Genomic DNA, 27,457 nt, shown 5'->3' with positions numbered 1-27,457 from the left:
GAGGGAGGTCATGGGCGACATCAGAGGTTACAAGGAGGAGATTTTGACAGTGTCATGAGTGTAGGCGGTGGCACGGGTGTTCCGCAGGATGCTGGGGATGGGGGCAGGTGACGGAGGGAGACTTTCGTCAGGTGTGTGTTGGCGGGCGGTGTGGGGATGCTGATAATGGCAGCGGTGAATCTTGCTCACCGCAGTTCAACTTGAGGTTGCCGACCTGGGCGTTCAGACTGGAACGACTGTGGGTGAGAAAGAGACAAACCACAATTATGCTTCCTGTAAATGTCCAATATGTCTCTGTGACAAAACATTAGTGATCCAGGCTTCCTTAACTAGGCTACAAGAGCCTGACTGAAGACCTGAACATCTCCTTTTCAAGCACTGAGGTCCTTGACATCTTCTGGCTCTTGAACTGTCTAAAACTTGCTTGGACTGGGTGTTGGGTCAGGTTGTGGACTGACCTTTACTGACCTTGACATTGGAGATGATTGCTGTGACCTTTGTGGACTCAAGGAATATGCTGATTGCAGTCAGAATGTCTGGGTTCATGATGGTCCTAGATCCAGACAAAGATCCAGGTTTTCAGTGACATCCTGGACTCATCCATCAGAAGTGTCTCTGTTTGTGGTCAAAATGTTGAACTCGTAGAGACATTCACTGATCTCAGCAGTAACTTTCATGTCTCTGGGTCCTCAGTCTTGAGATCCAGAGACACAAGAGAAAAGCTTATGGAGTTATGAGGTCAAAGGTCAGAGGTGTTTGGTGATGCTGATGTCTTTGCAGGAGAATGAAGGTCCAAGTCTTTAGAGTCCTGGTGCTTCCTGTCTTACTGTCTGTTTGTCAGACTTGGGCTCTAACCAGTGTGCTAAGATGAGGACTGGATGACTTTGGTACCAGGTCTCTGAGAGGATCTTTGGGTCCTGCTGGAATGACTTTGTCTCCAATGAACAGTTACCTTGGGCAGTGACTCCTTACACTCGTTCTCAGACGATCTCATTCAGGTGTGCTCGGCCAGTCAAGACCTATCAAACACCAGACTGAGCTAATGGGCTTTTTGTCAGAACAGGAGAGCTGCAAAATGTGCAGGTTAGGGGAACCCAAGGACCAGGGTTGGGAATCACTGATTTAGGGAGACTTGGATGAAGTATACTACTTCCTACATCAGCTAAAACACTTTGTCCATGTGATGTGTTTCTTTGGACATGATCCAGCACATAGGTTTCTCCCTGTTGAGGACCTCAGAGGCTGGAGAAGGAGAAGGACAAGGACACGCCCACACTTCACCTAGTCAAGGACACAGCCGTCTTTCAACTGACCAAGGACACAGCCATATTTCGCCTGGCCAAGGACAGGCCCACATTTCAACTGGCCAAGGACACGCCCACGTTCACCTGGCCAAGGACAGGGCCACGTTTCAACTGGCCAAGGACAGGCCCACGTTTCAACTGGCCAAGGACACACCAACGTTTCACCTGACAAAGGACACGCCCACGTTTCACTTGGCCAAGGACAGGCCCACGTTTCACCTGGCCAAGGACACGCCCACATTTCAACTGGCCAAGGACACGCCCATGTTTCACCTGGTCAAGGACATGCCTATGTTCCACCTGGCCAAGGACATGCCCATGTTTCAACTGACCAAGGACACGCCCATATTTTACTTGGCTGCAGCACATAGATGGTTACTCTGGAGAAGGGGGGCTGCCTGGGCATTTGTTGGTTCCACAGCGTTGTTGACACAGTGATGCATGGACCCACTATGATCCCAGAACTGACCAGACCTGAATATCCCAAAAATGTAGGTCACTAACTGTCCTTTACCTCTTCTCTTGTCCTGCTCTGTCCTCACTGTAACCCTCTTCCCTGTCACTTCCTGCAAGTATTTCCACCTTTGGAGCTCCATAATCCAGATGAACACTAAAGAATCCACCTACTGTCCCGTCTCCATGACCCTGCTCTCCATCAAGTTCAGTATACACTAAAGTTGCTCTTCAATAGCTTCTCCTGCCCATAAGTTTGAGTTTTGGTTATTTTTTCTTTCAAGAACTGTCAGCAGGAAGTGGTGTGTGTCTTTACGTTTGCGGCGGTATGGTGGTGGTTTTGATGTGCAGCGTGTCCAGCTCCTGGACGCTCCCCCTGCTGACAGACACTGTGGAGTTCGCGAGTCGCATGGCAGCTCTCCTCCTGACACGGCGCGGACAGCAGCCCGTGGAGTTGTTGTGCCCCCCCTGATGGCTGGATAGTGAAGTACTGCGACTGGTTCTGAAGCCGACTGACTCTGTCATGCACAGCTCGCTATAGGTCATCTCATCTGTGAACTCGTGGTTCTGTTAACACAACACAGGTTCTGTTTGTTAGCAGACTCACTACAAATCTAACCGGATGACTCTCACAGAACAGCCATCAGAGATTTTGATGATTTTGGTGTTTTTAATGATGGCAGTGATTGTGGTGATTTGGGTGTTTTGGCGATTTGGAGAATTTGATCATTTTGATGATTGTGGTGACTTTGATCATTTTGGTGATTGCAGTGATTTTGTGATTGCAGTGACTGCAGTGATTTTGAGATTTTGGTGATTTTACCGATTTGGTGATTGTGGTGACTGCAGTGAAGTGGTGATTTTTATGATTTGGTGATTTTGTAGTGGTGATTTTGAACTCACCTACATGGGGTGTGCAACCAGTATATTCTGAGTGCCGAAGTTGCAGACCGAAAGGTCCCCCCTAAAAATCGGTCCGCCCTGCCTTCACTGCGCATGCATCAACAGCCGCGGTTCATCGATTATCACCTTGTTTCTGCTTCAAACTGCCTCCAGTCATCATCTGTCTCAGCCACAGATATCTGAAGTTTTTGTACAACAATCATTTCCACATAAATTCAGCATTATTTCATCATAAAAGACAGAGGAAGCGATCAGAGTGCCACAGCTACACAGACTGCTAGCTGATGCATTCACTACGGGTCAGTCATTTCGTAGCGTCACAGAATATCGCCTTGTTTCTCCTTAAAACTGACTTTAGAATGATTTAAGAGGTTTCACTTTGTCATCTGATGGTTAACAATCAGATTAATCAATTTGATTGCTTTGGGTGAAGAGACTCTGTCTCAGACGAGCTGCTGAGCTCCGAAATGACACATGCGTAGTGGAGTCAGGGCAGATCAATTTTTAGGGGCAGACCATTCGGTCTGTGACACTGGTCCTAAGCCCGGATAAATGAGGAGGGTAGAAGGAGGCAGGGCGTTAACCTTAAAATTTGTGTGCAGCCAGTACTAGGGAGGGGTGTTATTTTAAAAAAAATTTAGAAATCTATAAATGTTTGCATGGAATATGAAATATACATGGAAATAAACCATAGCAGGATAGATTTTGGGTCATTTGGTTGCAAAAACCCATATGGACGGAGCGTTTGAAAAATTTCAAGTAACGCGTGTGTCGTATATGTGCTGTTGACGTAGAAAACCACTCTGTTGCTTATAATTAGTTCATTGTGGCCATGTCATTCTTTACATGTGATGATTATACTCAACTGATGTTCCTGAAATAAAAACTACATAGATTTTGTTTGTTACAATTGATCGTAACATATGTCCTGAAATTAGGTTTTTTGTCAATTACTCTTAAAAAACACCAGATAGGCTTATTGTTACTATAGAAGTTGAATATAAACTTGGGGTCAAGCAACACGTGGAGCCAAATTTCAAGTCTCTAGGTGCAGCAGTTTTCAAGATATGACATTTTCGTCGATACTTTTGGCGATTTTTGAACCCGATATCTTCACTGGCTCTGTCCATATGGGATTTTGGAACCAAATGACCCAAAATTTATCCTGCTATGGTTTATTCCGTGTATATTTTCATATTCCATGCAAACATTTATAGATTTCCAAATTCTTTGAAACCCCTCCCTACCAATACATATTCTGCGTGTCATCCCAAGCCTGGATAAATGAGGAGGGTTGCGTCAGGAAAGCCATCCAGTTTAAAGAGGCAAAATTAAAGATGCCGATAACAAATTGAATTTCCATCTGTCAAGGCCCAGGTTAACAACGACCGCCACCGTTGCTGTTGCCCAACAGGGTGCCGGTGGAAATTGGGCTACTGATGAACAAAGATGAAGAAGAGGAGGAGAACGTGTCCACAGACAGCGGGAGAAAGGAAAACTAGAAGGGTGGAACTGAGAGTCGGGACGTTGAATGTTGGCAGTTTGACTGGTAAAGGGAGAGAGCTGGCTGAGACGATGGAAAGGAGAAAGGTAGACATATCTGTGTGTGCAAGAGACCGAGTGGAAGGGAAGTAAGAGCAGGTGCATAGTCGGTGGGTTCAAGTTGTTGTATCATGGTGAGGATAGGAATAGAAATGGTGTTGAGTTCATTTTAAAGGAAGAGTATGTTAAGAGTGTGTTGGAGGTTAGCGAGCGTCTGACAGGGTGATGAGTGTGAAGTTGGAAACTGAAGGGGTGATGAATATCATCAGTGCATATGACCCACAGGTAGGTTGTGAGAAGAAGGAGAAAGATGATTTCTGGAGTGAGTTAGATGAGGTGGTGGAGAGTGAACCCAAGCATGAAGGGTGATGAGGAAGTAATGGGTAGATAGGGTATCAAGGACAGGAATGTGGAAGGACAGGTGGTAGTTGATTTTGCAAAAAGGATGGAAATGGCTGTGGTGAACACCTACTTTAAGAAAGGGGAGGAGCACAGGGTGACATATAAGAGTGGAGGAAGGTCCACACAGGTGGACTACATTCTGTGTAGGAGATGCAAACTAAAAGAAATTGGAGACTGTAAGGTGGTGGCAGGAGAAAGTGTAGCTAGACAACACAGGATGGTGGTTTGTAGGATGACTTTAGAGCTGAAGAAAAGGAAGAGAGTGAGAGCTGAACAAAGGATCAGATGGTAGAAGCTGAAGGAGGAAGATTGTTGTGTTAAATTCAGTTAGCAGGTGAGAGAAGCACTGGATGGAGGGGAAGCAGTTTTGGACAACTGCAAAAGTACTGCAGATGTGGTGAGGGAGACAGACAGGAAGGTAGTGGGTGAGACATCTGGACAGTGGAATGAAGACAAGGAGACTTGGTGGAACAAAGAAGTCCAAGAAAGCAAAAGGAGAAAGAACTGGGATAGTCGAAGAGATGAAGAAAGTAGACAGGAGTACAAGGAGATGCAGCATAAAGCGAAAACAGAAAGGTCAAAAGCCAAGGAAAACCCATAAAGTGAACTGTACAAGACATTATAAAGTAATGAAGGAGAAAAGGACTTGTTCCTATTGACCAGACAAAGAGACAGAGCTGGAAAGGATGTGCACCAGGTTAGGGTGGTAAAAATATGCTGATGTAATGTGCTGACAAGTGAGGTGAGTGTGTTAAGAAGGTGGAGGGAATATTTTGAGGAGCTGATGAATGAAGAAAATGAGAGAGAAAAGGCTGGATGATGTGAAGAGAGTAAATCAAGATTAGGATGAAATGGCAGCTGTGAAGAGGATGAAGAATGGAAAGGCAGTTGGTCGAGATCACATTCCAGTGAACAAATGGAAATGTCTAGGAGACATGGCAGTGGAGTTTTTAACCACTGGTGTTTGCTTATGTGGTGATTGCAATGACAGCAGTGATTAGATGGTTTTGGTGATCTTGATTATTGTGGTGATTGCAGAAATTTGTTGATTTGGTGAATGTACTGAATGCAGTGATTTGCTTATTGTGATTATTTGGTGATTTGTGTTGTAGTGATTTTTGCAATTTTTTGATGATTTGGTGATTTTTGTGGTTTTGGTGATTTGTTGATTGCAGTGACTGTGGTGTTTTGGTGATTGTAGTGATTTGGTTATTGCTGTGATTTGGTGATTGTGGTCATTGCAGTCACTGCAGTGATTTGGTGATTTTTTTTTGTAATTTGATGATTTGGCCGTGTTTTTGTGATTTTGGTGATTGCGGTGACTGTGGTGGCTTAGTGTTTTGGTTATTTTGTGACTGCGGGACTGCAGTGGTTTGGTTATTCTGTGTCTGCGGTGACTGCAGTGTTTTTGTGATTTTAGTGACTGTGGTGACACAGTGCAGCTACAGCCTCACCGTTGTCTTCTCCAGACAGTGCAGCAGGTGGTGGTGTTGGTGCTCGAACGCTGACCTGTTCTTCACACACAGAGCTGTGCTGTCGCTGTCCCGGTCCTGAAAACAGAAATGTCACACGCTCATCGCCTGACAGTACAAGGCGTTCTGGGAGATGCTGTGTCTGTATGATGTCATAAAGAGTGTGAGCACAACAGAAAGGGACCCAGTCCAAGCCCGAGTCTCTGAGGACTTGATGACTCTGGTTTCGACATGAACATATTTGATGTTATTTTTTGATAAACGGCTGCAGGTTTATGTTTGTTTGAATGTCAGCGTCACAGGTGACAGAACTGATTATGAAACAGGATACGCATGACAAAGTGCTGCTGTCGCCGACCTGCAGGGGGCACTCTAACACACTACTTGAACTCATTTTATTTTATTTAAACTGAAATATAGCACTCTGAAGTTCATTGCACCTCTTTAAAGAAGTTGAGGAGGGCGTCAGTGCTTGGAGGTCATGAACAAACAAAGCAGCAGAAGAAGAACATTGAGCATTGACAAAGAATGGCAGCAGTGTTAGCCCAATGCTGAGAATTCAGGCTAGCTGGACAATAAAATGTGGAGCTCATAAGAAAAGGTTTTAGACCAGCAGAAGTCAAAACTAAATATCAGCTACAAACACCTGTTGTTACAGCAACCAATAAATAACAACCTGTGATTGGACAGTGAAATGGCGTGGCTCCACTCCCTCATATTGGAAATACAGACTCTGGTTGTTCACTGAATTTTAACTTCATTCTTGTTGAACTGAAGAAAAACATTTACACCCCCTGCTGTCAGCTGGTGGAGGTAACTGCAGACTGTTGCGTCTCCATGGAAACGCCTCTGGATGTTTTATGGTGCCTGGATGTCTCTGAGATACCGACTGGACCCACTTCATAGAAAACGGATCCGGACGTTGCCTCGGTCTGGTGGTGGCACATCGCCGTTTGGAGGCTTTACAAGTCATTGGGTCGCCTGGGGGCGACTTACGCTGTGACTTGAGGTTGCACAGATAAATCTGAGTGATGGACGCGAGTGTCTGTGCGTCTCACCCCAAGTGCTCGGTCTTCTTTGTACTGAAGGAAAGCATTGGCAGTTCCTTTCTTTGCCATCCGGATCCGAGCCAAACGGACTTTCTGTTACAAACAGGAACACACATTGACATTAGGACCATATATATTTGGACATTTACTGTATTTATTACAGACATGGTGCAGCTGATGTCATCAAGTGATCGGCCAATAAGCATCACTCCAGCTGGTGCAATGAGCAAATCATTGATGACTTTTCACCAGGAATTGACCAGAGAATCATTCAGTCTACCGCGTTTTTCCACAGATAAAAAGTGGGCATGGTTCTTGTTTAAAGTCGACTCCTGTAAACGTTGTTTGAGGCGTTTGTCCCAAAGCCACTCAGGATAAAACTGCTGATTTGAGTTTTTGGTCGTCAGGACTCATGTGGCTCCAAGATGAACCAGTTTATGAAAGACATTAAATGATCCTATATTGGGAGACGCAAATTGCGGCAATGCTCTCTGACCTTGATGTGACCTGACCTTTGTGCACTGAGCCAGTAGATCCTCTCTGACGGGCAGGGGGGAGTCAGTCTACAAGGCATCACAATTTGGGCATGTCCAAGTCCTGCGGGTAAACTGCATGCATTTATGCATTTATCCATTAATTTAATTTAATTTAACCAGATTAGTCCTACTGAGATCGAGATCTCTTTTACAAGTGAGAACTGAACAATTTAAAGTTTCCAGTCCACCTAACCTGCATGTCTTTGGATGTGGGAGGAAGCCAGAGCACCCGGAGGAAACCCACACAAACATGGGGAGAACATGCAAACTCCACACAGAAAGGCCATGGGTGGGACTCGAACCCATGACCTTCTTGCTATGAGGTAACGGTGCTAATCACTAATCCACCGTGCTGCCAATTCATTCATCAGTAATTCATGACTCTTGGGTGTTTTGGAGGCGCCAGGCCAACCAATTAGAGGGTCTCATGTCAGACCCTTTAAAAATGTGTCCTGTGGCACTGACCAGAAATAAGCGAAAGACACAGAGACATCTTCTGGTCAGGACACAGATATGAACATGTCTGTGGTTACTGTGACCTATAACACCATGATGACCTTTGACCAGCTTTATGTCTGCAGATGAGTGCCAGTCAGACCTGCTGCGCTCTCATCTTGTCGGCTCGCTGGTTCTGGTGGTAGATCCGGCTGAAGTTGGACACGATGACGGGCACCGGTAAGGCGATGACCAGCACGCCGCTGAGCGAGCAGATGGATCCAAAGATTTTCCCTGCAATGGTGTTTGGAACCATGTCTCCGTACCTGAAGGAGAGAAATCCACATGACTGAAGTCTCACACTGGCCACAAACCTGCTGAACCAAAAATCAACCGTCCTCAGCTTTCTCAATATTTGTGGCTTAAATGTGAATGTGGACACCAACCAGCAGCGGGCAGTACATTTACAAAACATTTTAAAATAAGACATTTTGTGCCCAGTTTCAAAATGTTGAAATTATGATGAAATTCCACCAAGGACACAAACCAACACCAGACCATATATGAAGGAAGCCACCAAAGAGTGCTGAGAACTTTTATCTCCATAAGCAGCAGCGGCTTGTGTGGTCACCAGACAGAAGCCTTGAAAATTAAAGAAACTGATAATCAAGCTCATTTCAAGCAACATGAACTTCAAAACCAAGGACCAAGTGTCTGCTGGAGAATCCTTCTTGCAGCGTTTAGAGGAGGATATTTAACAGCTGTTAAAGACAAAACAACCGAATCCGTCCAGCACACATACAGTTAACCACCACGTGTGTACGTGCGTGTATGTGTGCGTATGTGCATATGTGTGTGTGTGTGCGCGCGCGCACATGTATGTGTGTGTGCGCGTGCAAGTGTGTACGTGCGTGTGTGGGTGGGTGCGTGCATGTGTGTGTTTGTGTGCGTGTGTGTGTCTGTCTGTCTGTGCGTGTGTGTCTGTGTGTGTGTGTCTGGCTGTGTGTGTGTTTCTGTCTGTGTCTGCATATGCGTGGGTGCGTGTGTGTGTGTGCATGTGTATATCTGTGTGCTTGTGTGTGTCTGTTGCGTGTGTGTGCGCCCGTGTGTGTGTGTCTGTGTGCATGTCTGTGCATGTGTGTGTGCGTGCGTGTTTGTCTGTATGTGTCCGTGCGTGCGTGTGTGTGTGTGTGTGTATACGTTTGTGTGTATGTGTGGTGCGTGTGGGTCTGTCTCTGTGTCTGTGCTTGTGTGTGTGTCTGTGTGTGTGAATGTGTCCCTGCATGTGTGTGTGTTTGCCCATGTGTCTGTGTGCGTGTGTGTGTGTGTTCGTGTGTCCGTGCATGTGTGTGTCTGTGTGTCTGTACGTGTGTGTGTGTCTGCATGTGTGTGTGTGTGTGTGTGTGTGTGTGTGTGTGTGTGTGTGTGTGTGTGTGTTTTACAGCTCAAATTAAAGCCAGATATTGGATTTGGACCTTCTGGGTTTGTGAGTCCAAATGACGCAGGTTTGTTGGGACAACAAACGGGGTCAGAGGTCACAGGCTACTTTTTCACCAGCAGGGGGCAGTGTTGTGTCGTACCTGTCTGGCCAGAATAAGCGAGGAGTTTTAAATTATAGATAAGTGAGAAGGAGGAGCTGTCCTTTCCTTCCTCCCCATCTTCATCTGTCCCTCCCCCACTGCTCTCCTGTCTTCTCTCCATCCCTCCATCTTTCAGCTTGTTATCTGCTGCAGCTGAAGCCAAAGTTTGCATCCTGCAGCAGGAGAGGACAACCTGACACTCAGGAGGAGGAGTAAGGACAGACGTGAGGAGGGTGCAGAAAGAGGAGAAGGAGCCGGGAACACCAAGTTCAGGAGCAGTAAGAAGGAGGGATGTAAAGGACAGATGGATGAGCAGGAGGAAGAGGGGAAGTGCCTCCGGGTGACACAAGTTGTGATTTGGTGCGACATAAAAAAACTGAATTGAAGCAGAAATAACAGATTTAAGGAAGAATGAACTAAAAGTGAAAAAAGAAGTTAAGTGCAAAAGTGTGGGAGGACAAAGGAAAGGAGTCAAGGTGAAATAGGATGCAAATGCGGGAGGCAAGAAGAGATGAGAAGACAAGAAAATTAAGAATAAATTAAATAAATTAAAATAAGAATAAATAAGAGTATAAAAAGAAAAGGAAAAACTATGAGAGGAGGAGGAGAGGAGTGAACCATGAAAGAGGAGTCAGCGGAGGAAAGGAAGACGACTGGAATGTCGAAATGTTTCTGGACGTCATCCTCTGAAATCCGTCAGTAAGAAACTCGACACATCGTTCGAGCTTCTGGCGTCTCTGTGAACGCGCAATCGTCTGTTGGACTCGGTGTGTCCACTTCCTGTCAAATTTCAGCACCCTAAGTGGCCAACGTCCGGTTTAATGAACTCCGGCAAATCCTCAGCATACGTATGAGAGTCCGGAGCGTAAATGGCGAAGCTGAAAAGTAGAATGTCTCTGACCTGAAAACAAGACTTGTCTCTTTGAACTGCTGATATTGAGACATTTCTTCACCTGTGGTCTTCACTTGGACCCACTATGCTGAAGATAATCAATCTGCATGTTTTAAATCTGCAGTGATTAAACCTCTTTTTAAGTCTCAACCTTCATCCTGGATCACTAGTTATTTTTAGACCAGTACTGAATTGAATATTCTTTTCTGAAATTCTTGAAAAACTGGTTTCACAGCAGCTTGTGGATTATCTTGCTGATATGGATCTCTTTGAGCCGCTGCAGTCGGCGCTCAGGACTAATCACTCCATGGAGATAGCACTTACTGAAGTGGGGAAGTGTTTTGACGCAGTTGACCGTCATATATTGTTGGACAGACTTGAAAATTATTTGGTACGACTGGTCGGTTTCTCTCATTGTATTTATCAAACTGATCTCAAAGTGTTTTGTGTAACATCAGTAAGTATTTTTGGCTTGTCCTGTTTTGTTCAGGGTCACTACAGCAGATCTGATTTGGATCTGCATGTTGATTTGGCACCTTTTACCCTGGATGGCCTTCCTGATGGAACCTCACATTACATAGACAATGGGCATGGGGGTTTGAACTGAAAACCTTCCATTTGAAAAGCAGTTGCATGAACCACTGGATCACTCACTCTAATAAAATATGGGGTACCACAGGGTTCTGTATTAGGCCCTCTGGTGTTCTCTCTTTATGTCATAGAGCTGGAAAACTTTTGCATCAGCTGTCAGTGCACGAAAATGGGTCATTTCACTGATTAGTTCATCTTCCTTTCTTGATCTCATTGGAAACAACTGGCCTATGCACAAATACCATATTTACTGAAGTATAAGATGCACATTTTCATTCATGAATTAATTTATTTATTTTAATTATTTTAGTTTGGGAGTCTGGTGTGACTTATATACTGAAAGAATCAATTGTTTGTCATTAATAATAGTAACTGTTTAGATAGAGCTTTCCACAAAAGAAAATAAACTCCATAAGGAGACAGGACTAACACACAAACAACTGCACAGGTATTCTACCACACACACACAGCACAGGTATTCTACGACACACAAACTACACAGGTATACTATTCAACGACATGCACTGCACAGGTATTCTACGACACACAACACACACACACTGCACAGGTATTCTATTCTACGACACACAAACACACACACCACTGCACAGATATTCTATTCTATGACACACACTACACAGATATTCTATTCTATGACACACACACACTGCACAGATATTCTATTCTATGACACACACACACGAACAGTATTCTATTCTATGACACACCACTACACAGATATCTATGACACACACCACTGAACAGATATTCTATGACACACACACACTGCAACAGATATTCTATTCTATGCACACACTACACTGCACAAATATTATATTCTATGACACACACTGCACAGATATTCTATTCTATGACACACACACTGCACAGATATATATTCTATGACACACACACTGCACAGATATTCTATGACACAAGAGACTGCACAGATATTCTATGACACACACTGCACAGATATTCTATGACACACACTGCACAGATATTCTATTCTATGACACCACACTACACAGATATTCTATTGTACACACACACACACACTGCACAAATATTCTATTCTGCGATACACACACACTGCACAGATATTCTATTCTATGGTACACAACCCCACAGATATTCTGTTCTATAACACACACACACAACACATATTCTGTTCTATAACACACACTTTACAGATATTCTATTCTATGTACACACACCCCACAGATATTCTGTTCAAATAATACCACACACACTACACAGATATTCGGTTCTATAATACACACACACACCTACAGATATTCGATTCTATAACAGACACTACACAGATATTCTATTCTTATGACACACACACTACAGGAGTTATTCTATTGTATGACACGTACACTGCACAGATATTCTATTCTGTGGGTACACACACTCCACAGATATTCTATTCTATGGTACACACACTCCACAGATATTCTATTCTATAACACACACACACTACACAGATATTCTATTGTATGACACGTACACTGCACAGATATTCTATTCTATGGTACACACACTCCACAGATATTCTATTCTATGGTACACACACTCCACAGATATTCTATTCTATAACACACACACACTACACAGATATTTGATTCTATAACAGACACTGCACAGATATTCGATTCTGTAACAGACACTACACAGATATTCTATTCTATGACACACACACACTGCACAGATATTATATTCTATTACACACACACTGCACAGATATTCTATTCTATGACACACACTGCACAGATATTCTATTCTATGACACACACTACACAGATATTCTATTCTACGACACATACACACTGCACAGATCCCATTTTGTTACATTCTGTAATTTAATCCCAGTTTGTTTGTTGCCCTCCCTCTGCCCGTGTTTTTTGGTTTTGTGTTTGGTTATGGACTTCCTGTATTTTCCGTTTGTACTCTCATAGTTTGTTTGGGCGTATAGTGCAGCAGCAGGGAGCTGAAAGGGCTCTAGAAAATGGAGTATACCCCTACCCGGGGTTATAACAAGTTGATACTGGTATCAAAGGGAAGGTAATGCTCTCTAGTTTCCAGAAATTATGGTTGTACTTGGGTGAAATGGTTGCACAACATCGTTGTTTAACCCCTTATGTTACAAAACACAGCTGAAATTTCTACAACTAGGAACCTTCAAATTGTGTGATCCTGTGGTTGGAAACCATAATTATGTCCGATATACTGGTGTTTTCCTTGCTGGGAACTAACTACTAGAAATAATCAGTAGCTGTTTTATAGGGGTTACCTGCATTATCATGGGGTTCTACCACCCCCCAAAAAAGAAATTTTAGCTTTTTTTTTTTCAAATTTTTTCTCTGGTAACAAGCCTTTGTTATTGCTGTCTGAGTTTCAGTTCAGATTTGTTGAGATTTTGAGCACTGTAGGTGCTGAAAACACAGACTCTTATAGATCATTGGAAACTGAAAGAAAGATTGAAGGGACAGTTTGGTGATAGGTTGATTTTTTATATCCCAATCTGGCAAATCTGATCTGATGTGTGCCAAGAAGAAGGGTTTGCCCTGGATTGATGATGAAGTTCACACACTTGCCACTAACCTCCAATCCAGCATCCAGGCGAAGAACCCAATCGAGTTGTTCTGCGATTTGCAAGCAACTTGAAAGCAAGATTTCGAACATGACCCTCACCATCAGTCAGCTTCAGGTGTATGGTAATGGACATTCTGGGACTTTCAAGTATTGCAACAGTTTTCTGGAAGCAGGAGATTTGCTGTTGAGACTCATCAGGGCAAAATAAAGAAGCAAACTTTCCAACTTCATCTCAATTCTGTGATGTAAACTGTTCCTTATTTCCACTTGGCTGGAAGAACCAACTATGTGAGATACATGCCAATTATGTTCAGAAATGCGACAGCTTGAAACTCGGCAACTGAAGATGCACACAGTTTCTAACCAGTGGGGGTTTGTTGTCCGATGATCAGACATCACAAAGTTTCAGTAGTGTCCCACCAGACCAAGCCCTCAAAACAGACGATAAACAGGGAAAGCAAAGGTACTGGAGATATCATCGGATTCACCTTGAGGAAGGCAGCTTTGTGGCGTGGCTAATGACATGTCATGTGTCCGGAGAATACTCTGAGGCTTCAAGCAACTCTTTGGGAACAAGTCAGAAGGGAAACTACAGTGGGGTAAAAAAAAAATATTTAGTCAGCCATTGATTGTGCAAGTTCTCCTACTTAGAAAGATGAGAGAGGTCTGTAATTTTCAACATAGGTACACTTCAACTATGAGAGGAAAAAATGAGAAAAAAAAATCCAGAAAATCACATTGTAGGATTTTAAAGAATTTAATTGTAAAACATGGTGGAAAATAATTATTTGGCCACCCACAAACAAGCAAGATTTCTGGTTCTCACAGACCTGTAACGTCTTCTTTAAGACCCTCTTCTATCCTTCACACTGTTACCTGTATTAATGGCATCTGTTGGAACTTGTTATCTGTATAAAACACACCTGTCCACAGCCTCAAACAGTCAGACCTCCAAACTCAACCATGGCCAAGGCCAAAGAGCGGTCGAAGGACACCAGGAAGAAAATTGTAGATGTGCACCAGGCTGGGGAGAGTGAATCTACAATAGTCAAACAGGTTGGTGTGAAAAAATCACTGTGGGAGCATTGTAAGAAAATGGAAGACATAAAAGACCATTGATAATCTCCCTTGATCTGGGGCTCCACGCAAGATATCATCCCGTGGGGTAAAAATGATCATGAAAACAGTGAGCAAAAATCCCAGAACTACACTGAGGGACCTGATGAATGACCTGCAGAGAGCTGGGACCAAAGTAACAAAGGCTACACACGACACACAGAGGGACTCAAATCCAGTGCAGTGCCAGTCGTGTCCCCCTGCTTAAGCCAGTATGTGTCCAGGCCCATCTGAACCTTTGCCAGAGAGTATGTGGATGATCCAGAAGAGGATTGGAGAATATCAAGTGGTCATATGAAACCAAAATAGAATTTTTTGGTAAAAACTCAACTCGTCATGTTTGGAGGAAGAAGAATGCTGAGTTGCATCCCAAGAACACCATATCTACTGTGAAGCATGGGGGTGGAAAGATCATGGTTTGGGGCTGTTTTTCTGCAAAGGGGACAGGATGACTGATCCGTGTTAAGGGAAGAATGAACGTGGCCATGTATCATGAGATGAGATTTTTAGCCAAAACCTCCTTCTATCAGTGAGAGCATTGAAGATGCAACGTGGCTAGGTCTTCCAGCATGACAATGATCCCAAACACACCACTCGGGCAACAAAGGAGTGGCTCCTCAAAAAGCGTTTCAAGGTCCTGGAGTGGCCAAGCCAGTCTCTAGACCTCAACCCCATAGAAAATTTGTTGAGGGAATTGAAAGTCCATGTTGCCCAGCGACAGCCCCAAGATATCACTGCTCTAGAGGAGATCTGCATGGAGATCTGTAGCTGGCCAAAATACCAGCTACAGTGTGTGCAAACCTGGTGAAGATTTACAGGAAACGTTTGACCTCTGTCATTGCCAACACAGATTATATATATATATATACATATATATATATACATATATATATATATATATATATATATATATATATATATATATATATATATATATATACAAAGTATTGAGTTGAACTTTTATTATTGACCAAATACTTATTTTCCACCATAATTTACAAATAAATTAAAAATCCTACAATGTGATTTCCTGGATTTTTTTTTTTCTCATTTTGTCTCTCACAGTTGAAGTCTACCTATGTTGAAAATTACAGACCTCTCTCATCTTTCTAAGTAGGAGAACTTCCCTGATTGCGCAAGTTCTCAAATACTTATTTGCCCCACTGTAGATGAGGAGCTTGGTCCAGCAAGGTTTGCAAGGGACAAGGCAGATGTCACCAGCATAAAAGATTATGTAAAGGATCATTGTCAGGACCCATTTGACATGGAAAGTATCCCAAAAGTGCTTGTTAACATTACGACTGGGCAGATTGTGACTAAAGCTGTTGAGGAATCTCTGACATCCATTCCAGAAAAAGGAAAGACCATCGTCAACAACTTCCTTGCTGCACAGCTAATCGATGGAGGGAGAATATGAGGCTTTTTTGTAATATTTTGTATTTTGTTATTTGTAGGGGTCAAAGCCATGTAAAATGTGATTCCTTTGTTAAAAATCTTATGTCACTAGATAGTGGATGTAAATTAAAATATTTTGATTACACGTAAAAGTTGTTATACCTCTTTACAGGTAATCTGGGTGGGGATTATGAGAAAAATTTTGAAAAAAAACAACTAAAATGTCCTTTTGGGGGGTGGTAGACCGCCCTGATAACACAGGCAACCCCTAAAACAACTGCTGATTATTTTTACATGTAGTTCCCAACAAGAAAATACCAGTATATAGGACTTAATCATGGTTTCCAGCCACAGAGATCACACAATTCAAGGATCCTAGTTGTAGATATTTCAGCTGTTTTGGAACATAAGGGGTTAAACGACCATGTTGTGCACCCATTTTGCCAAGTACAACATCATTTCTAGAAACTAGAGAGCATTACCTAAATTTTCGGTAGGGGTACCTCTATTTTTTTTGAGCTGCCAACCTCTGGTCTATTATTCACGTGTTTGGACAAAGAATCACCTTGTATTCACCTTACATCCCATTCTGGTTACTGTCTGCATTCCTGGGTTAAATTTCAAACTGCCAGCGCAACATCTGTCTCACCACAGTCCAGCATCAGGAGTTTCCAACTGGTTCAAAATGCTACTGCTGGAGTTCTGATTTGGTGAAATAACACAATTCTGGCTTCCCTTCATGGACTTCCTGTCCGTGTGAAGTCAGATTTTCATGTTTTCTAACTAACCAAGTGGTAAACTTTGATGGCGTCAGGTGAAGCCCTACTGGAAATAGAAAAAAATTGCAGTTTCTTGACTGGCCACTTGAGGTTGACTTCAAAATAAAATGTCCAATTTTAGAGCAGAAATAAACATATTCACAGCCTGGGACAAAAATACCAGGTTTTGGTCTCTATAGATAGCTTCCTCCTCCATGATAACTAGAAGTGTGTGTGTGTGTGTGGGGGGGGGGATCTAATGTTGGAAAAGTTCTTGTATTTTATTAATTTTCATTATTTTCATGACGGGAAAATGTAGCATATATTGTGTTATATAATGGCTGAGTGGATCCTTGTCATTTGATTGGTGCTTTATATGTCACGTAACATGGATTATTCGTCCCATTTGTGTTGTATTGCATTTAAAATGCAAATTGGTTCCATACGTTTGGTACCATTGCACTCTGCACACACATACACAGCTGCAAACACCCACACACCTACACACTCGTGCACACACACACCCGCACACACAATGCACACACAAGCACACACACACACACAAAACAAATCCACTGCGCAATAAGCCGTCTGATGTGATTTTTTTTCACTGCACTGAGGAAATACAGTCTTTTTTTTTTTCTTTTTTTTTTTCGGTAGTATACAAGCACCTTCCCACTTGTGTGAGCATGCTCTGCGCACACGCTCACACAAGCTGGGTGGTGCTTAGCTTTTTAACAAACATGGCGGAGTTTCTTTTGCTGACGGATGCACAGCATGGCGGACTTCATTGTCAGAATTATTTTTGGACTCCTATTTAAAGTTTGTGTTGGATTGTTGAAGTCAAAGCAGCAGTGACGCACCAAAGCTGGATCCATTTCTGATGTTATTTTTTTCGCTGCACTGAGGAGGTGCCAGTAAACATACAGGCAGATGGAATTTGATATCTGTGAGTAATATTTACCTTTTTATGTTAAACCAACTTGTTAAGGTCTTCTGAAACAGTTGATAGATGTATTTTATAACTTAAAGGGGAACATTACACAGTGAGAAATGCAATACTTTCCTATAAGAAACATACCAAAGAGCTGATATTCCACACTTTTTACACTAATACCGCAAGTACATACCTTTATCTGACATTTGAATTCGTGCTCTCCCGGGCGCCCGTGGGCTGCTATCTTTGTAGAATATCCAGGTACTTCCCGCTCGGGGCTGACATCATTGACGAAAGAGTGTACATGAGCTGGCGTGACCAAATAAAGAAGTGGGAAAGGTCATGGGGCAGAGGGTCGTCTCTCTTGTTTGAGGCACACGACGTGCAGCTCGTCAAGTGGAGTAAACTAGCAGTAAACAAAGCGAGTGGTGACGTCAGCGGATCACATCAGAACGCAGCTTGTCTGAAGGATTATAACAAGAAGTTAAATCTGTTATAAACATAAAAATAATTCCTTTAACAGCTGCAGACCAGAAGGAAAGAAAACACAACTGTTTTATCAAGCTATGACGATGTAAACAAGACAAATAATTACCTTTTTAGATGGCTCAATATGCTTTCTGCAGCTTATTAGGTGTGCGCGTGCACTCGCACACGAATGGCTCCGGCTGCAGCCTCCTCTGTGATTCAGGAAGTGATTAGAGCCATTTTCAACGGCCAATTTGTAGAAAAAAAAAGATTAATCCACCACAAAATAATTATTTTATATATGCAGCATACAGCGCAGAGCGCGTGGCAGCTGGTTAGACAAAGAACGGCATCCACAACACAGCGGGGTGGGATGCCACAAACAGGAATGAGCAGATCAAAGAAAGTGGGGAGGGGGGCGCCACTGCAGCCGCTATAAACAAGTCTCCTCTGGTAGATCCGGAATCTATTCCAGCCAGGAGCATGGACGACTGGATTCAAGTCTGGGATGGCAAAGATGTTGAGACAGAAACATGGTGCCTGGCGCGAATTTTGTGTGAAAATGGACCTTGAATTCAAGCTTTACTCGTTAATTGGCCACAAACACCCCACGTCATGCCCTGTGTTTTTGCAGCACAGCAACGGCGACTTCAATTAATGTACGGAAGTAATGCTTGTTTGACATGGGTTCATGTACAAAATTATAATTCCAACAGTGGACATTGGCACATATGTACAGTCTTTCGTCAGTGACGTCAGCACAGAGCGGGAAGTACCCAGATATTCTACAAAGATGGTGGCCCGCGGGCGCTCGGGAGAGCGTGAAGTTCAAATTTCCCATAAAGGTATGTACTTGCGGGACTAGTGTAAAAAGTGTGGAATATCAGCTCTTTGGTATGTTTATCATAGGAAAGTATTGTATTTCTCACTGTGTAATGTTCCTCTTTAAAAACTGGGGCCAATGCTAACACATTAGCATGTCTATGGCATTTTCAATGTTAAAGTTAGCATTAGCTTTTCGCATCTCAGCACATTTGTGTGCATTTCTTTTCTGTATAATAATTAATGGCCTCAGCGTTTGTTGTCATAAAGAGTCAAAGTATTAAAAATTGTAATTTTTTTAAAATAATTTTTATTTATATATTATTAATAATAATAATAGCAACAACATCAGCAACTCTTCAGAAGCAGCAAGTCCACTTCTTAACCCCTCTCAAAGCCATTAAAATATGTCAATTGTGAGTCACTTTTGTGGGATTGAAGTCACTAGCTGGGACTCTTGTCTTGTTGCAGTCAAGAAACGAGAATCATCCTCCGTTCCATTGGCACAGCTCCAAATGCTGCGCGGCTCTCCTGCCGAGACAGAGTCCGGTCGGAATTAATAACTTCGAAACGAATTGCCGCTTTAAATAAAATGACACCTCTTCCAAACGCTGTAATACAGACATAAATGAGACGTGCTGCATTCTTATAAATTACATCCGACATTCAGCGCAGCCAGCTGCAAGAGTTCAGCTCAGATGTATGGAAAGACCATTCATGCCAATAATGTCTGAAAGGAATACTTTTGACAAAAACTACAGATTTTGTTTATTTCTATTTGTGTTCAGAGATCAAGGCTCCACCATGTAGAGTTTATTTATGTCCAGAGGTTAAGGATCCAGTGACCAATTTCATATTATTTACTTTTAAGACTCAATAAAAATACTGTAGACATAGAAAACCTGTAAAGCCTACTTTTAGTACACAGAAAATTCACAAGAGGTATCAATAAGGGAATCGGTAAGGAATCAGATCGATAAGTGGAATAGATAATGGTATCAATATCAATAAAATCTTATCAATACCCATCTCTAGTCCCAACCTCTTTCGGATGAAGGAATTGGCTTTTCTGTCCATCTTGTTTACAGTGGATGAGGAGATCTCACTCATTTTCAGCGGCCACATCACCCTCATGTACAGAGTGAACTGGTAGCACCAGACCTTGTACTTCCCAGAGCGTTGGCTTTGGTCTATCCTTGCCAGGCCATCCATTAGCTGCTTTATGACTATTTTCCCCATCTGTTTGTCAGAAGGTTTGGCAGTATACTGCCTCCCCAGGCTTTTGATGGGTTGTTCAGACAGCAGAGGGATTTTCTCTCCCCCAACGACAAAGGTGGTGGAGTCATCTCTAACTCCTCTTCTGAGTGACAGGCTACGTGACTTGGCAGGCTTGATCTTCATTGTTGCCCAAGCCATCAACTCATCCATCCTTTTTAGCAGTCAGGATGTGCATGGTTCTGTCTGAAGGATGCTTGTAACGTCATACACGTAGCTCCTCACTGGGGGTAATCTCTGACCAGATGGTAATTTGATCCCACCAACTACTTGTCTTGTCCCAGTGAGAATAATTTCAAAAGCTGCAATGAACAAGACTGGAGAAATGGTGCACCCCATGGCAATTCCTACTTGTAGCTGCTGCCATCCGGTGGTAAAGTCTTGGAGGGTGAAGCACATCTGCAAGTCTTTGAAGTAGGATGCAATGAGGTTCTTTATCCAGGCGGGCATGTGTAAGAACTTCATGGCATAGTTGATCAGCTGATGTGGGACTGATCCATATGCATTGGCAAGGTCAAGCCAAATGACATGCAGCTCAGTCTTTTCCCTCTTGGCTTTCTGGATCCAAAATTATCTGGTCCCAGATCATTGTAGAATGCTTCACACATCCTGGGAGACCTGGTACTCCAGCTTTCTGACAATTAGTATCAGTATAACAGTTTTGTAGCAGGTAGGTGGTCATCCTTCGGGCCATTACAGAGAAGAAGATCTTGCCTTCTACATTTAGCAGGGCAGTGTTTCTGAACTGGCTTATGTCTTTAGAGTTTTCTTCCTTGGAGATGAAGACTGCTACTGCTCTTTGCCACTCTGATGGAATGAGTTGTTTCTTCCAGGCAGTTCTCATTAAGTACCATAGCAGTTCTAGTACTTTGGTTCTTATAGAGCTTATAGGGGATTCCATTAGGGCCAGGTGCTGAAGCAGACCTTGCCTTCTTGATGACTTGTCTGACTTTGCTAAGCTTGGGAGCATGGTGTTGAACTCAGCTGTCGGTGGTGCAGGCTGTGGCACATACCCTGGTGTTCCTAAGGGAATATTCCTTAACAGGTCACTGTACTACCTGTTGGCATGCTGTTCCATTTGCTCCCTGGTGGCTTCAAGCTTGCGACTCTTCTTCTCCTCCAGCAGTTGTCTAGCATGCTTGAAGGGATCCCTGAGGAAGCGAGTTCTCTCTTGATGCTTCCGTTTCCTTCGCTTGCGGATTCATTCAGCTCTGCAAAGCCTGGTTAGCCTTTGCTGTACCTCCTCCCACAGGACTTTAATACCATAACTGTCTCTGGTTGTGTTACCTTTCTCCAGTTCTTGCGGAGTTGTCGGCACCTTTGCACAAGCTGAAAGATCTCCTTCTCCCTCCTTCCCTTCTCTCACGGAGCAGCCTTTTGCTTTAACATAACTTCGCCGAATCTGTCCTTGCAGGTCTGGTATATTACATCCCCGAACAGGTTAAGCTTGGTGTTAATGCCTCCATGCAGCATTCCCTCCAGTGTCTTGGTCAGCTCTATGTCCATGTTTCCCCATACATCTTTTTTGTTTGATTTTGGTCACCTAATCTTGTCCTTTCTACCCGGCTTCTTAGTCTCTGCTCGTGGCTCTGATCTGTGCGACATGGTAAGGACTGCGTTTACCTACTCGTGTAGGGGCTCTGCCTACGCCAGGGGACTCTTTTTCCTCCACACACAGTAACCACACACAGTAAAAATACAGTAACCACACACAGTAACCATATGGAATTAACCATACACAGTAACCATAAGCAGTAATCACACACAGTAACCACACATGGGTAACCACACACAGTAACCATACACAGTAACCACATGCAGTAACCACACACAGTAACCATACGCAGTAACAATACCGTAACCACACGTAGTAACAATACAGTAACCACACGCAGTAACCACATGCAGTAACCACACACGGTCACCACACGCAGTAACAACATGCAGTAACTAGATGCAGTAACCACACACCGTAACCCCACGCATTAACCATAAGCAGTAACAATACAGTAACCATACACAGTAGCCACACGCAGTAGCAATACAGTAACCGCACATAGTAACCATACACAGTAACCATAAGCAGTAATCACACACAGTAACCACTCACGGGTAACCACACGCAGTAACCATACACAGTAACCACATGCAGTAACCACACACAGTAACCGTACGAAGTAACCACATGCAGTAACAATACAGTAACCACATGCAGTAACCACACACAGTAACCATATGCAGTAACCACATGCAGTAACGACACATGGTCACCACATGCAGTAACAACACGCAGTAACCAGATGCAGTAACCACACACCATAACCCCAAGCATTAACCATATGCAGTAACAATACAGTAACCACACGCAGTAACCACATGCAGTAACAACACAGTAGCCATAGTCAATACAAATGCACAGTAACCACACACAGAAACCACATGTAGTAACAATACAGTAACCACACACAGTAACAATACAGTAACCACACACAGTAACCACATGTAGTAACAATACAGTAACCACACACAGTAACTACAAGCAGTAACAATACAGTAACCACATGCAGTAACCACACACAGTAACAATACAGTAACCACACACAGTAACCACACGTAGTAACAATACAGTAACCACATGCAGTAACCACACATCGTAACAATACAGTAACCACACACAGTAACAACAAAGTAATCACACGCAGTAACCACACATCGTAACAATACAGTGACCACAACCAGTAAACACACACAGTAACCATAAATAGTAACCACACACAGTAACTACATGCATTAACCACACATACTTACAATACAGTAACCACACAGTCACAACACAGTAACCATACACAGTAACCACACGCAGTAACAACACAGTAACCACACACAGAAACCACATGTAGTAACAATACAGTAACCACATGCAGTAACCACACACAGTAACAATACAGTAACCACACACAGTAACCACACGTAGTAACAATACAGTAACCACATGCAGTAACCACACACACTAACAATACAGTAACCACACGCAGTAACCACACACAGTAACCATAAATAGTAACGACACACAGCAACTACACGGAGTAATAACACATGAACCACACACAGTAACCACATTCAGTAACAACACAGTAACCACACACAGTAACCATATGCAGTAACAGAGAGAAAACTGACCCACCTTTCGTCAAAAAAGTGACAGCTGCCAATCAAAATCGGCCACGTCACTAAGCCCCGCCCCCTCTATGACGTCACATCCAATCAAAATCGATGACGTCACTATGTCACGCCCCTAAGCCCCTCCCCTAGTCCCGCCTCCAGGCCCCGCCCCTTATGACGTCACAGCCAATCATAATCGATGACGTCATTATGCCCCGCCCCTAGTCCCGCCTCCGAGCCCCCGCCCCTTATGACGTCACATCCAATCAGAGTCGATGACGTCAGTATGTCCCGCCCCTAAGCCCCGCCCCCGGCTCCTCCCCTAGTTCCGCCCCTGGCTCCTCCCCTAGCCCCCACCCCCAAGCTCCTCCCCTAACCCGGCCAAGCACCGCCTCCAAGCCATACCTCCCCTCCCACCCAGGGTCTAATATTTAATGTCATTTTATTTCATGAATTAAAGAATGATTAAAAATACCTAGATCTTTTTAATGTATTAAAGAATTAACTAATTCTGAAATAATTAAACATAAATCACTGTCTATTATTTAATGCCCCTTTAATATTTTTAATTCTTAAATTATTACGTTTCCTTTTCTGTTTTTTAATTCGTAAATTAAAGAAGGGGAACAAATAGCCGTCTCTCGGCTGTAAGTCTTTGCAGCAAGACGGTCAAATACCCACGCATAGAGCCGCTCGCGGAAACATGACCCCACGGCTGTAAAACCTGTTGCAGACGCTGTGTCTGTGTGAGTGCGTGTGTGTGTGCGTGTGTGTGTGTGTGGCGGGACACCCGCTGAGCGGAGATGCTGCCCCGAGGTGATGAACCCGAAAGAACAATAAACAATGCTCCTTATCACTCACGCCAGATGATGTTTTCTTTTAAGATATTAGCCGATCGATCATGGGGCGCGGGACACCCGCTGAGCGGAGATGCTGCCCCGAGCCCCGAACAATCAACAATGCTCCTTATCACTTATGTCCCTGGGAACGAGTCAGCGAGCATTTCCACTACAACCGGTGAAGAGTGAAGATGCCTGGACCCCCAGCTATGGGTATAAAATAGAATAAATTTGCGGAAAAAATCCTGGAAAACCATGTTGTTTAATTAAGTTTTCTTGTCTTCGAGCAGAGTGCGAAAACCGCATCAGCTTTCAGGGTAAGTGATTTAAGTAATCTGTTTTGATAGAAATGAGTGTTTTTAAATGATGCACGCCGTCTGAAACTGTCTTTTTTTTTTTTTTTTTTAGACAAAACCACGCAGACGGTCCAGAGCGCGTTCGGACCCGTCCTCGGTAATATATTTGAAATAGTACAGAATATCCGCTTGCGAGGGTGATGCTTTGTATTCATTTATTTATGTTAATTCTAGAAATCAAGTCAGAGCCCCCTGAAGAAGTTCGAAGGCTGGAACCCCCGACTTCACCACGCAGATGTAAGTACAGCGATCGAGATTAAATCACGATTAAAACTCTGGAATAACCCGATTTTTTCTGTCACAGCCCATGGAGAAGCGGGTCAGCGGGAGAGACCCGTAAAACGATCCGCGGATGTACACGGTAAGGAGTCGGAGTTTATGTATTTATTTATTTTAAATATTTAATAACTAACGATTTTCTCTTTTTTCAGCACGCGGTGGAGGGAGACCGTCTATTTTCCACCGAGACGCAAGGCTCGAAGATATTCTGAGCTGGGATTAACCTCATCACGCAACTTTCTTGAAAATGTGTAGTCTGTTTTTATTTTTTTATTTTTTCTCTTATTCCGATGGAACGGGAGAATTCATTTGAAGAGGTATATTAACTGAATTTCTTGAGGTAGATTCTTCCTGCTACAGATTTTAAAAGATGGAAGGAGAGAATTCACATCGGGGAAAATAACTTCGGACGTGTATTGGATTTAAACGCTTCAATAATCGACTCAGCGGGGAGCGCTCCTGGAGCAGATGGTCCATTACCCGAGGCGTTAAATTCGCCGCCTTGAAATAACATCGAGTCCGGAGAGAGACTTTTAAGCCGTGTTCGTTTAACACCGTTTAAATGAGGCTCTTAACAATTTAGCGGCTGAACGAGAATCGGAAGAAATTAACCCCTACATCATTTCTGCGATTAACGCTATAAATTCGACGGTCCAGTCTGATACTGAAGAGCCCCCTGACCCCCCGCACACCTCACCTCCAGACGAGTCCGGTCCCGCGGCGTTGAACCAGATACGTCTGACTCCGTTAAATAACGCCGTAAACCTCCTCGCGTGTGAAGTTAATCCTCACGTCCAATCCGCGGTGGATGAATTAAATCAAACGCCTAACGACGCTCGCGCTTTTTCACCTTTAAGAAGTCCCTCCCCGCGCAATGCGCGCGGAGAAGAGATTTTAAACAGAGCTCGTTTAACCCCGATAAACGCGGCGATCTCTGTTTTGATGGAAGACGGGGATGATGCACGACCGGGACCCAGCCGACCACTCTCCCATGACGGGCGGTGGGGCTGCTAACGTCATCAGGAGACCTGCTTTTAACAATATCGAAATCAGGCTGCCTCTCAATTTCCAGCGCGCCGACGAAATTCCCGACTACGCGGAATTTTACCGTAACGTCGTAGGGGCTCTTCATAACTCGGTCGAAAAGGCTTTAACACACGCCAGGGCCGGGGACTTTATCCAAATGGAGATTCGTGGGGACTCAGTCTACAACGAGGCCGCTTTGATCAGCTCATATAACGACGCTGGCGATGTGACGGGCTTCCAAAATCTGTTAGAACGATTGATACAATCGAATTCCAACGTTTTAGCCGACGAGTCTCTGGAATTAGTGGTTCAAGTCATCCGCAACCAGAACGGCGCAGGGAAGCGCAGAATAGATGACCTCCTCCATCACGAGGTTCTGAGGAAAAAATCCAAATGCCTTAATATCGTGTATAATCCTGACAACAGTTTATGTTTTGCGATAAACCTCGTTCAGTTATTGAATCCTCATCTGAGTACGCACGAGGCGGAGCAGCGCAGGCTGGCGTTACAAAATAGCGTCGGATTAACGGAAGCTACGCCGGTATCTTTAGAGCAGGTGGGAAAATTTGAAAACGCTCTGGGTTGTAAAATTGTGGTGTTTTTCAGAGCCGAAGGGGAGAGAAAGCTGACAAAATTCCAGACAGGAATACCGGCGCAGCAGAAAACTCTTTTCGTTTTTCTGTTTAATAATCATTTTTACGGAATCATCGATTTAAAGAGATTTTTGGGAGTGAAATATGTATGTAAGTTTTGCTTTGAGGGGTAATAATTGTCCCATAATTGTCCGTCATATTGTAAAATTTGTGAATCCACGCAGTGTTATGAGAAAAATAACCCTGTATTCTGCAGCGAATGTAACAAGGAGTGTCGCTCTCCCACCTGTTACAGCCTGCATAAACAGCCGAAGTATCGTCCTTCCGCCGGTAAGTTCGTTAATGTGTGTGATAACAGAAAAAAATGCCCTCAATGTAAACGCGAGTATTACATAGCGTTTTCTAAAAACAGCGCTCCGCACGTGTGTAAGCAGAAGAGGTGTCATATATGCGGCGAGGCTCTCCAGGAGCCGAGCGAGGGTCACCTCTGCTATATGACGCCGGTCAAAGCTGAAGAGACGCATTCAGAGAAATATGTTTTTTATGATTTTGAAACGTATGTCGATAATAACGGGGAACACGTACCGTTTTACGTCAGCGCTGTAACAAAGACGGGTGATTTTTGGAGCGCATGGGGGATAGACTGCGTAGCCCGCTTCTTTAAACATTTTAGA

At 43.6% G+C, this 27,457-nt stretch overlaps 1 protein-coding gene across 1 annotated transcript in view; it reads right to left on the bottom strand.

Moving 5' to 3' along the window:
* Nucleotides 1–27,457, bottom strand: part of kcnd1 (potassium voltage-gated channel, Shal-related subfamily, member 1) — a 162,606-nt gene continuing 135,149 nt past the window's right edge. Inside the window, 7 exon segments of the mRNA XM_034171876.1 lie at nt 1–135; nt 138–181; nt 184–236; nt 2,074–2,324; nt 6,059–6,154; nt 7,135–7,218; nt 8,260–8,422. Of these exon segments, the coding sequence (XP_034027767.1) occupies nt 28–135; nt 138–181; nt 184–236; nt 2,074–2,324; nt 6,059–6,154; nt 7,135–7,218; nt 8,260–8,422 (799 nt within the window). The 3' untranslated portion in view covers nt 1–27.

The sequence above is a fragment of the Thalassophryne amazonica genome, chromosome 6 (genome assembly GCF_902500255.1).
Source record: "Thalassophryne amazonica chromosome 6, fThaAma1.1, whole genome shotgun sequence".
NCBI lineage: Eukaryota > Metazoa > Chordata > Actinopteri > Batrachoidiformes > Batrachoididae > Thalassophryne > Thalassophryne amazonica.
Note: the sequence above shows the minus strand (reverse complement) of the source record. Positions and strands in the feature narration are given on the sequence as shown.